At 38.9% G+C, this 11,108-nt stretch overlaps 3 protein-coding genes across 7 annotated transcripts; 1 reads left to right on the forward strand and 2 right to left on the reverse strand.

The window, feature by feature from the left end:
* Nucleotides 1-3,004: 3,004 nt before the first annotated feature.
* LOC121978449 (protein JASON-like) lies at nucleotides 3,005-4,112 on the reverse strand. Its single transcript, XM_042530792.1, has 3 exons — nucleotides 4,086-4,112; nucleotides 3,800-4,026; nucleotides 3,005-3,695 (listed from the first exon to the last, which is right to left on the reverse strand). The coding sequence occupies exons 1-3, from the start codon at nucleotides 4,110-4,112 to the stop codon at nucleotides 3,056-3,058; spliced, it is 894 nt and encodes a 297-aa protein (XP_042386726.1). The 3' UTR covers nucleotides 3,005-3,055.
* Nucleotides 4,113-5,717: 1,605 nt separating this feature from the next.
* LOC121975682 (single myb histone 6-like) lies at nucleotides 5,718-9,699 on the reverse strand. Of its 5 annotated transcripts, none has more exons than XM_042527479.1 (7): nucleotides 9,487-9,699; nucleotides 8,440-8,621; nucleotides 8,036-8,220; nucleotides 7,287-7,371; nucleotides 6,895-6,978; nucleotides 6,316-6,663; nucleotides 5,718-6,159 (listed from the first exon to the last, which is right to left on the reverse strand). In XM_042527479.1, exons 2-7 carry the CDS (start codon nucleotides 8,587-8,589, stop codon nucleotides 6,145-6,147), a joined length of 867 nt encoding a protein of 288 aa, XP_042383413.1. In that variant the 5' UTR covers nucleotides 8,590-8,621; nucleotides 9,487-9,699; the 3' UTR covers nucleotides 5,718-6,144. The 5 variants fall into 5 exon arrangements, with proteins under 5 accessions (XP_042383413.1, XP_042383412.1, XP_042383411.1 ...); XM_042527478.1 differs by having other exon boundaries at nucleotides 9,459-9,699; XM_042527477.1 differs by having other exon boundaries at nucleotides 8,440-8,652; nucleotides 9,522-9,698.
* Nucleotides 9,700-9,953: 254 nt separating this feature from the next.
* On the forward strand, nucleotides 9,954-10,733 carry LOC121975683 (photosystem I reaction center subunit psaK, chloroplastic-like). The gene is made up of 3 exons (XM_042527480.1): nucleotides 9,954-10,109; nucleotides 10,202-10,294; nucleotides 10,360-10,733. The coding sequence occupies exons 1-3, from the start codon at nucleotides 10,026-10,028 to the stop codon at nucleotides 10,585-10,587; spliced, it is 405 nt and encodes a 134-aa protein (XP_042383414.1). The 5' UTR covers nucleotides 9,954-10,025; the 3' UTR covers nucleotides 10,588-10,733.
* The last annotated feature ends 375 nt before the right edge of the window (nucleotides 10,734-11,108 follow it).

Consider the following 11,108-nt stretch of genomic DNA (forward strand, 5'->3'; position numbering starts at 1 on the left):
TGGAGGTGCCAGCTATTCTGGAGCCTCCCCCTGAATTATTGACCATTAATTTAAATTTTGATTTTAGGCTTATGTCGATTCCTTTTATAGTTATGGTTAACTTGGTGATAATTTTGTTGATTTTTAAACTGTTTAGATTTTGAATTTGATTTAGGTTTGTATTTTGGATTTTGGTTTGGTTTATTCAATTTTATATAATGTATTTTTTCTTTAGGTATATAATATTGATTAAGTCCTACTTGCGTGGTCAAACACGCTTTCGGAACCCAAACTAGATTGGTTGACTTGTATTGGGTTATTAATGATTTGAAGGTTTTATTTGAATTCGACTTATATCCTAGTCCGGTTTTATTATAACATGCTTTTTGATTATTTAGTATTAAGTCTAAATTTTTTAATCTTGTTGTAAATTTTTCTAGCATTTCTTTTAAATTTTTAATATCATTTTTTAATGATAGATTCTCTTCCTCAAGTGTTAGATCTTGAGTTGGATTTGAATTTTTGATTTGTTCCTTGAGATTTTGATTTTCCTCAAGAAGTGATTTGTTTTCATTTTCTACTTTAGTTAATTTACTATTTAAACAGGAGATGATTCTAAAAAAATTTTTGTTTAAATTAAAATATACCTCATTCGAGCCTTCGGAAACGAGTATGGACTCGTGGCTTGTTTCGGGTTCAGACCCGTCTTCATCTTCCGACTCGTTTCTGTTTCGGCTTCGCAGGCCATCAGTGCAAGGTGGCTCTGATGTTTCTGCTCTTCTTCCTCCGATTCGTCCGAGGAGTCGTCCCACGTTGCTTTGAGTGCCTTCTTTTTGGTTGGCTTTGGTTTGTCGAACTTCAGTTTTGGGCATTCGTTCTTGTAGTGTCCCTTTTTATTGCAGCCGTAGCAGGTCACGTTCTTTTGTTCTGAGGGAGAGCTGATCTTTTGAAGGTCCTTTTTGCTGAAGCTCCTCTTTTTCCTGGTGAACATTTTTCTTACCAAGTTCACCGGGTGTTCTTCGTCTTCGGAGTCTTGGTCAGATTCTTCTTCAAATTCAGGCTTGCTTTTCTTTTCTTTGGAGGAACCTGCAAATAAAGTTATACCTTTCTCGGCTCCAGCATTAGTTTGTTCGTGTAATTCTAATTCACAGAAAAGCTCGTCTAATTTTAATTCAGAAAGATTTTTTGAAATTTTGTAAGCATCTACAATTGATGCCCACAAACTATTACGTGGAAAAGCATTTAATGCGTACCTTATTAAGTCTCTATTTTCCATCTGGTGGCCTATCGCATGAAGCCCGTTAAGGATGTCCTTGACTCTTGCGTGGAGTTGATTCGCCGTTTCACCTTCCTGCATTTTTATATTAAAAATTTTATTTAAAAGCAGGTCTCGTTTTGTTACCTTGGCGTCGCTCGTTCCCTCGTGCAGTTCGATCAACTTGTCCCATAGCTCTTTAGCGTTTTTGTGTGGACCGACTCTGTTCAGTTCTTCTCTTGTCAATCCGCACTATAGAGTGTTGATCGCTTTATTTTCTGTTGATACTTTTTTCTTCAGATCTGCTGTCCAGTCTTCAGGATCCACTAGATTCCCGGAGTTGTCCACTGGAATTTTGTAGGGTCTCGTAATGCTCATCCACTGGTCGAAGTCTGTTTTGAGGTAGACCTCCATGCGCTTCTTCCAGTACGGAAAGTCGTCCCCGTTGAAGAGTGGAGGTCGCACTGTGCTGAATCCTTCTTGTTGGGACATTCTGTGCACAGGTAAATAACCGAAAAAAATATCTCAAGACTTGGTCTTGGATTAGTAGTGCGGGAAGAGAAAAATAGTAGAAAAATCTAGATTGGTGTTGCACCAATTTAGCTCTAAAAACAAATAATAAAAAAAATGATAAACCAGTTTGGAGTTTGAGTGTAAAACTGAAGACCGAAAAAAGAAAGAATTTCACCCCCAGTTTGATTGGTGGTTGCACCAAATCAGAGCGGTTCCTGCTCTGATACCACTTGTAGGACCGTTATATTCGATAGAGGGGGGGTGAATATCGATTCGAAAACTTAGAGTATAAACGCAGCGGAAAAGTAAAATAGACACAAATGTTTTTTACTTCGTTCGGAGCCTGTGACGACTCCTACTCGAAGGTCCGTGGTCCTTGACCACTTTCGTTGGGCAATCACTAACAAGTCGAAATATGATTACAGAATGAATACAGGAAATGCTAGTGAAAATAAAGCAATACCGACAAGGAAATTAAATAAAAACCGAAGGAGCACTTTGTCGGAGCGTTGTTGGCGTCGCACTGAACGTCGAGCAGCAAGACCAGCAGTAGAAGAGTTCTCAGATGAATTATTGATCTGAAGCTCCTGCCTGGGGCTTCTTTTATATGTTGCTCCGGGCGCCTGGATCCCTTCCGGGCGCCTGGAATGTGACGTAGCTGCACAAACCGTGATGCTCCACGTGGCGACGACTCGGCTGGATATAATTTGCCTTCCGGGCGCCCGAATCCCCTCCGGGCGCCCGGACCACCTTGTTCCAAAAAACTCCTTTTTCCTGCAAAACAAAGTTAGTCCGAGGCAATATATACCCTGCAGCATAGATTATTAGCACATTTATAATAGTATGAATTAGCACAAGTTAGTATGACTTAGATTCCGTCTTTCCGAGACCGGAATCTAGTCACGATCTCGACTTAGATATCCGAAATGGATCTAAGCCGGATCGACGCCTAATGTTCCCTTCCCGGGAACGCGTCCTCGCAGTTACTCCCTTCCAGTGACTTACCTCACTTACCTGCCAGACGTCCGGTCAGCCCGTCGACCCGTCTGGACTTCTCGCCAAGCGTCCGGTCAGCCCGTCGACCCGCTTGGACTTCTCGCCAGCTATCCGGTCAGCCCGTTGACCTAGCTGGACTTCTCGCCAAGCGTCCGGTCAGCCCGTCGACCCGCTTGGACTTCTCGCCAGCTATCCGATCAGCTCGTCGACCTAGCTGGATTTCGTGCCAGACATCCGGTCAGCCCGTCGACCTGTCTGGACTTCTCCTGCACACTCGATCAAAGTGTCAGACAACAACAAAACTAACTTAACCTATTTGTCATTCATCAAAACCTGGGTTAAACCGTTAGTGCTACCCGCACCAACAGTAATCATGTCTCTACTAGTTGTTTTAAGCATTTCAAAACTGTTCAGAGTCTTCCCTGAAACATGTTTATTGGTGAAGATAACATCATGATCATGTTTTCTCTTATTTCTTGGAGACACAAAGCTGGGGGTGATAGTCAATTCCTCAGGCTCTGTTCGGAATGACTTCTGTTGTATTTCCTCACTAGAATCAGAAACATATGATTGCAGTGGTTCCAATGAATCTGAATTAAACAATTTCCATCTGAGAGTTTCCACAGGATTCGTAAGTGGATAGGCATACTGAGTCTCAATCCTAGGACCTTTGCCAGCTGCAAGGTTGCATATATTGGTTGGATAAACAGTTGCTGGTGTCTCCATTTCATTAGTCACTTTGAGTGGAGTCTGAAAAGGTGAATCTACAGAAGCTTGTAGATGAATATGAGCTTCATGTGGATGCAGAGAGATATCAGGGTTGTGCAATGTAGATTTCAGTTCAATGAATGATTTGATTTGTATACCTTCATAGTCCTGTGACTTGCTCAGACTAACTGAAGGAGAAGAGGATTCACAATTCTGCATTATTTGTTGACTTCCAGCTGTACTACTACAATAAGAATCAATCAAGATAACTAATTTACATCTACAGGAAATTTCAGTAAATAGAAGAAACAGAACTGATTGTCTTAGGTCAAAAGAAATCACTATTACCTTATACAGTTGATTTGTGAAAGGCCGAAATTCTCTTTCTCCTGTACTAGATGGCTTGAAAGTTCGTCTTTTTCATCCCACACAACAGAAGTATCAGGAATCTTTGAGGTAAAATAGCAATTAGATACATTGTCACTGACAGGAGCTTCAGTTGTTGTTGCTCCTGATGTTTTGCTAAGCTCTGCAGGAGTTTGCAGTATGGCACCACAATTCTTTAGCAATTCAACCTGTTTAATTATCAAAGTTTTAGACTTAAATAGTATTCAGAAGCATTTGCACTAAATACGACCACAAACGGAGGACTATACAGCATTTTGGTTCTTAAATGAATAGTCAAATTAAAAGAATTCTGTCTATTTTTTACACCATCTTGACTAGATAATTTGCTGTAGTTGAAATCAGTGATTCCATTGAAAGAAAGATCAAGAAACCCAAACACGTACCTGAAATCTATTTCACTTCATGCATTACTGAGAAAATGAAGCATCTACTCACAAAAAAATGACACTTTTCTCTAGCAATACATTAATTGTAAACTACTTGAGAAAAAAAAAATGCAAAGTAGAAAACCAAAATAAAGAATGCTGATGCATTAATTATAGGCAACTCCCAAACTCTTTTTTATCCTAGCCAGTGATCAGCATTTTTTCAGTGAAGCTTACATTAATCATTCAAATTGAAAACTTTAAACATTTAAGTAAGAAACTAAGAAAGTCCTCGGTAATTTGTCAAAACTCATGATCTGCATCTTTTTGAGAAATGAAATACAAAACTTTTCAAGGCTCTACGTAGCTCATATAAGTGTAACAAGAATTACAATTCATGTGATTGATTACGTTGTTCATTTGGCAAACCTAACTCACCCACTAGGTGTTTGTTGGGAGGACTCTCAGAAAAAGGACTTATCAACTTCTCGAATATAATACAACGGTAATGTCTGAGTGTGCATATCTATAGGGATATCTTGTGTACCTATATAGATATCATTTTGTTAAAAGAAACCAAAATTTCTCCATTGATTTGATTCTATTCATGTCTCTATGATTCAGGTATTGGATCGGAAATCAACAGGGAAAAAACAAAATAATCAAGATAGAGACAACAAAAATGTAAATTGTCAACATGCCTCATACTTCAGTTCCCTGAATAAGCTGTCCTGAGCGGCGTTATCCTTTGAACTTGGAGTCTGAGTTTGGTAACGTTAGAGGAAAGTTCATGATCTTCAAGGAAAATTAAGTAAAAAATAAAACATAAATGGAGGTGGAAGGAAAAACACATTGATCATTCCGATTGCTATAATCTGCTGAGCCTACAGAAGTTCAACCAACAAAAGCAATCGAGTAAACGCCAAAACAAACACATGAATCGGCAACTAACCCTCGTCTAAGAAAAAGGATCCCAGCTGCCTTTTCGTGATGGAGGAATCCTGATCGGTCTGTCAAATCCACGCACATCTTGTGAGTTGATAGGCGAAAACTACAGTACAAGACAAGGAAGATCGCGTTAAATCTAAGTCACACGGCCATACCATCCTCGCTGAATGAATCGAATTGGAAGCCGGATATTTCTTCCCTCGCACATCGCCACCTTCGGGACGAAAACACCTGAACAGCCACCTCATCCCCGCCAGAATCTTCCGGCGGAACCCTAAATTTTTACTCCGGGCAATCGCCGGGGCGGAAAATGCGATCGGGAGCAAGGGAGAGAGAGACGCTTCGTTTCCAAATTGTTTTTTTTTAAAAAAAAAATTGCAGGTTTTTTTTTATACGTTTATTTTTGAAATTTATCGAGGGAGGGAAGGAATTATTATATAGGGAAATTTTCGTTTTGGTCCCTAACTTTGCCTTTTATTACATGCCCCTGATCTAGTTTTTTTTTAAGAATCAAAAACACCATCACCATAGCAACAAGTTACAAGTGAATCAATCAAAGAAAGTTAGATTTAGTTGAGTAGAAGGATAAAAAAAAAAAAAAACAGCAGCAATTCAGTTATAATTTATCGAAGAATTCTTTCGCATTATTTAGACAAAAATAATGCATCACTGTAATTCATTTAAGATGGAAATTATTACAAAGAACAGATAATGTTTACTCGGGATCGCCATTTCCTCCTTCAGGATGAGCTCCTTCAGCTCCCAAACAAGCATCTGCACATTCGAACCATGTCATTCATCCCGAGCTTCTCAACATCTCCTCGCTTGCTCTGGAAATCAAAAACTAATGGTATGATTGCACGGTGACAGGTGCGAACTGAAGAAGGATTTCCAGGACTGTTTGTTGGTCGTCACTATCGTAAGATTCTGCATCAGATGAGTTCTTTTTCTTCGGTGAGTAGATGATTCTTGTCAAGCTCGGGCAATCTGTCCAAAAAAACAGAAACCTAGTCTAGTACAAGAACTAGTAATTTAAGCTACAATCGAGTTGGTAATTAGTTGGCAATCTTGAGTTGCTTTAACTAATGCAAAGATATGTTGAAAAAAAAAAGGAAATAAGATGTTTGCGGTCGATAACATTACCAGGTTAGAGGTGTTTTTGTTCTTCATAGTTAATGCCACTGCCTCGGCAAAAGCCTGAGCAGCTTCTGCTTCAGCCTCTGCAGCCTCTGCTTCCCTAGCTGCTGCTTCGGCCTCTGCCATGGCTGCTTCTGCCTCGGCGACAGCTTGAGCAGCAACGGCCGCAGCCTGCTGTGCCGTCATGCTTCGCATCCGTGCTAATTCAGTGTCAACTTGAAATCTTGAGGAAGGTTTTAGATCATCCCTAGTTGTTCCTGAAGGCTCAGTTTGTCTAACTTCTGCGTTCAGAAATTTAGATGTTTTTCCTCTTGGAAAAGCTGAAGTTGGTGCTATCCTATACTTACGCTTCACCTAGGAAAATAAACAATTGAAAAACACCATCTGGTGGGAATGATTCTTTTAGAAATATAAAACTGTAACTTTGGCATTGAGACAACGATGTATAATTTCCAGCTTAACCAAACAAAATGAAACAAACCGAAGATTCATTAACAATCAGGCCACAATTAAACAAAGTTCAAAAACCATTGGTGGAGAAAATTTAAGTAGAAAATACAAGTATCAAGGGCAAAGGACTACTACCCTAATCAATCTCCCGGTAGCAGTCAACTCCTTCAGCTTATCTGATAAGAGTTCTGCAAATTCTGGTGGAGGCCAATATTGGTCCTGCATGACGCGGAAATATAAACAATTGTGATAAATCCAATAACAAATATATGATTAAAACTTTTTTCAAATGCTTCTTTCAGGCCTAAACATCCCAATATGGCTACAACTCCAAAAGCTTGAAGAGACTAATTGAATTATTTTTGCAAGCTTATAAGTTTCCGAAATGTGTGAAAATCCGAATGTAGTATAGATATCATGAACTCATAGTCTCTTGTATGAGCTTTAGCTAGATGAGTGATATAATTAACAAAGAGCTCAGAATGATCAAACAAACTAAGGAATTGAGTCAAAGGAATGATGCCAACCTCTATATAAGTGGCAATAGCTGTCTTGTTAGATCCAGTGGGCTCCTTCAGGTCTGCTATGGCTTCCAATATCAGGTTGTCTATCCTACATAAAGGAAAACAAAATTAATCCAAAATCACTATCATCCAAACAGAAATCACTATGAACTAGTAAAACTAATGAAGAACAGTAGCACCAATGAGTCTCCAGAAAAGGTTAAAAAACTACTAAAAGTTAAGTTATACATTAAAAGGGTAGCTATATTGTTATCGCTTCCAGCATCGGGTTGTCTATCCTCTACAGTCTTCACACTTTTCTTAAGCCACTCTTTCATAACTTGCCAAACCTCATGAAATAGAAAATTGAATCAGTTCAGTGCTACATGTCCTTGCCAATCTTCGACTAGTATCATCCATATTTAAATTTCTAATTGCCATATTAAATTGCTCGCTCTAGAAACAATCCAGAATATATAAATTTCTTCAGAATGAGATATTAATATTTTCCTAAATATTGGTAACCTTGAATGCAGATTACAAGTGTGAAAACAGATACTGATAATAGAAAAAATAATCAAGTCCACACTGTTTTTCTAGGAAAAATTAAGGTTCATAATAGTGAATAAAAACACAAACATAAAAGATATTAGCACACCAATAAACAACAACACACATGACAAATGAAAGCAGATTTAGTATAGAAGAACTGAAATTCACTAAACTTTTGGAATAAAAAATAAATCACTCTAATGACTAATCTGGAGAAAGACCTCTTTTCACTAGTTGTGGCAAGAGACTTGCTTTCCATTAGTTCGGCATCAACATCTTCATACATTGCACCAACAGCCTTTGAGCTACCATCGTGTTTGAGAGTTTGTCGGCTCCTTTTAGAGGCTCTAGCCTTCTCTCGGGATCCCCAACCATTTGCATTGACACTCAAGTTACGCCACTTATCCTGTCCATCAAAGATTCATCAGGTACAAAAACAAAAGATCATAATTTTAGCATTCATTCTTCATTTAGTTTGATCTTAATACAAACAACCATGATTCCCAAGTCAGTATGTTGCAGAAAAACATTTGTCAGAATATCCTCCAGTAATATATCTGATTAAAGAACCTTTTGTCAGCAAAAGTGCATTAGCACTAACTATAGAATTTGAGATAAACTTTACCTTCAGGTCCACATTTGACCTCAAACATAATACACCACTAAATTCTGGATCTTTCAATATTGTGCACCATTTTCCAGCACCATGCTTCACAACTCCAGCTTTGAGAGCCGCCTCCTCTTCTGCTGTCCATTTTTGCTTGGGAGCACCCATTTACAAGCAATAAAAGCTTTCTGCAGTGTAACCTGGTATTCACTTATCAATCAACTACTGGATCTGAAAATCAAACAAAAAACAAAGATGAGTTGCAAACACTAAATCTAGTTTCATTGGTTAACTTTATGAGTCCTGGTAAAAAAAATTCCCAAACAAAATAAAAAGTATGAGAATTAGTCTGGGTACCAAATCATTGTTTAACTTCATGGAGGCCAGGTAAAAAACAAATATGGTAAGACAAATTTTTTTAAAAGAATCAAAATTTGTGTCCAGATATCAAATTCTTCTAGATGAGCATGAAAGGAAAAGGAAATGAAATATGCACAATCCATAGAACTATTTAGACTGCTCCTAATAAATCTTAGATTTTGATGCAAAAAGTGTAAACTCCAAATTTTCAGATTTACAAATATAAGAGACCTGAGGAAAATCTATATTCATTAGATTATTTAGAATGCAGGGAAGATATAGCAAATGACTTAGGACAGAAACATGTAAAAAGAAGTTGACATCATCGAGCCGGCTCAGGGATCAAATTCTTCCAATTAAAAACAAGGAAAAAATGGCAAAATTCAGACAATTGAAACTGAGATCAAATACAAATTTCATTTTTTCCTCGTAAAAATACATCAGACAAAACAATTCGGTCCATCAACTACAATCAACAGTAAACCCAATTTAAAGGCGAAGAAAGACCAATTCAAAAAAGGTCCAACACGGAAAGTTCTCACAGAACTAGAAGAAGAAGAAGATTTCACGTAATTCAGCGAAAACCCAATTGGAAAGAAGAAAATATAGCAAAAAGAAGTAACCTGTTGCAAGAAATCTTAAATATTCAGACAAATCAAAGAAAAATTAGCCCTTACTCAACCATAATCAAAGCAAGGGAGTTACTAGGCGAAGAGGAATTAGACAAAGAGCAGGCCAACCTCCGTCTTCATAGTCACCTTTGGGATGGGTTTTGGTAGGTCAATCGGAGGATTTTCAATCCGAAAAGAAGACAAGAGGGAGATGAACAACGAACCCTAACCCTAAGTTGATGTATTACAAGATTAGGAAAGCCCATTGATCGAAGTTCAAACCCGGCCCGGACGAAGACAACCGGTTTGGTTAAACCACACCTAAATTGCGTTACACATCCTGAACAGGTTGGGTTCAAATGATAATCCACAACCCTTAAACCCAACAAAGCTGACACGTCATATCCGAACAATATCTTATCTGAGTGGCTTACACTAACCAGAATCCGCCACGTCAGAACTCAGAATCTAAATATTATCCAGGTGAGAGTACCTCGGTCCACAAACCCCGTGTGTGGTCTAGAGCACAAAGGCTTCTCCTTTCCTTGTTTTAAAGATGTCCCATCCATTGAAGACATTAGGAAGAGGGCATCACTTGAATTCGATCCTGTTTCTGCTGCAGCAGCACAATCCATGGCCACCAAGCTCGCCTCTCCGGCCGCCGCCATGACCGCTCTCCCGCATTTCAGCGGCCTTAAGGCCCTGCCGTCTTCAAGAGTGAGATAGAACCTTCGAACGTTTGTTTTCCTTCTTCAAAATTCAGAAATTTAGTAAGTTTCACGAATCAAGAAGAGCACCTCTGTGAACAGGTGACGATGCTTCCGAAGATCCGGCGAGGAGGGAACGGCGGAGGCGCCCTCGGGGCTCGCTGCGATGGCTTCATCGGCTCGCCGACCAATTTGGTAAATCTCACACACACATTGTTGCGCATGCTGAGAGAGATGAATGACGGTTGAGCTCTGTTTAGATAATGGTGACATGCACTACCTTGATGTTGTTCGCCGGGAGGTTTGGGCTGGCGCCGTCGGCGAACAGGAAGGCCACCGCAGGGCTACGGTTGGAGGTGCGTGACTCCGGTCTGCAGTCCGGCGACCCTGCCGGGTTCACCTTGGCTGATACTTTGGCCTGCGGCGTCGTCGGGCACATCTTCGGCGTTGGAATTGTCTTGGGCCTCAAGAGCTTGGGCGTCATATAAGAAGAAACAACTGTTTCTTTATCGCTGCCTGTGTTGTGATGTTCCTGTTGTGTAGTAGCTGATTTCTTATATATTCTCCTGCATTGTAAAATTCAATCTCAAGAATAGAACCTCAACTGAAGCAGAATGAAATTGCCTTTTTACAAGTACATGTTCAAGATGAACTATAAAACTTTTCAAGCATCAAAGAAACATCAAAACAAGTTAAAGGCAACAGTTGAGTCATTAAAACAAGCAATAGCTTTGTAAAATGGTTAGAAATGGGAATGAAAAAAAGGGATAAACTAAGGAGACTATGTTGTGAATGAGACATTAGTCTCACTAAAAGTTTCAAAATATTGAGGTTGATTTATAATGTATGCAAGCATTGCAGTGTTATGAACAATATATATTAGTGAATAATATTTATGAATTATATTCATTAATAAAATGTTTATCATTCAAGAAACTTTTTTAAAATGAATATACAAGTTTGAATTATTAATCTAAAAAACTAAGTTGAACCCAAGTTCAAGTTTTCA

Source organism: Zingiber officinale, chromosome 4B (assembly GCF_018446385.1).
Source record: "Zingiber officinale cultivar Zhangliang chromosome 4B, Zo_v1.1, whole genome shotgun sequence".
Classification (NCBI taxonomy): domain Eukaryota; kingdom Viridiplantae; phylum Streptophyta; class Magnoliopsida; order Zingiberales; family Zingiberaceae; genus Zingiber; species Zingiber officinale.

Excerpts from the sequence above, each read along its gene's own strand:
- LOC121975682 (XM_042527479.1), bottom strand. The coding sequence starts at position 8,589 with ATGGGTGCTCCCAAGCAAAAATGGACAGCAGAAGAGGAGGCGGCTCTC. Across the intron at positions 8,221-8,439 it reads GGTCAAATGTGGACCTGAAG|GATAAGTGGCGTAACTTGAG; the intron begins GTAAAGTTTATC and ends TTTGATGGACAG. Across the intron at positions 6,664-6,894 it reads CTACCGGGAGATTGATTAGG|GTGAAGCGTAAGTATAGGAT; the intron begins GTAGTAGTCCTT and ends TTATTTTCCTAG.
- LOC121978449 (XM_042530792.1), bottom strand. The coding sequence starts at position 4,112 with ATGCTGTATAGTCCTCCGTTTGTGGTC. Across the intron at positions 4,027-4,085 it reads ATAGTCCTCCGTTTGTGGTC|GTTGAATTGCTAAAGAATTG; the intron begins GTATTTAGTGCA and ends ATAATTAAACAG. Across the intron at positions 3,696-3,799 it reads TCACAAATCAACTGTATAAG|TAGTACAGCTGGAAGTCAAC; the intron begins GTAATAGTGATT and ends TTCTTATTGTAG.
- LOC121975683 (XM_042527480.1), top strand. The coding sequence starts at position 10,026 with ATGGCCACCAAGCTCGCCTCTCCGGCCGCCGCCATGACCGCTCTCCCG. Across the intron at positions 10,110-10,201 it reads AGGCCCTGCCGTCTTCAAGA|GTGACGATGCTTCCGAAGAT; the intron begins GTGAGATAGAAC and ends CTCTGTGAACAG. Across the intron at positions 10,295-10,359 it reads TCGGCTCGCCGACCAATTTG|ATAATGGTGACATGCACTAC; the intron begins GTAAATCTCACA and ends AGCTCTGTTTAG.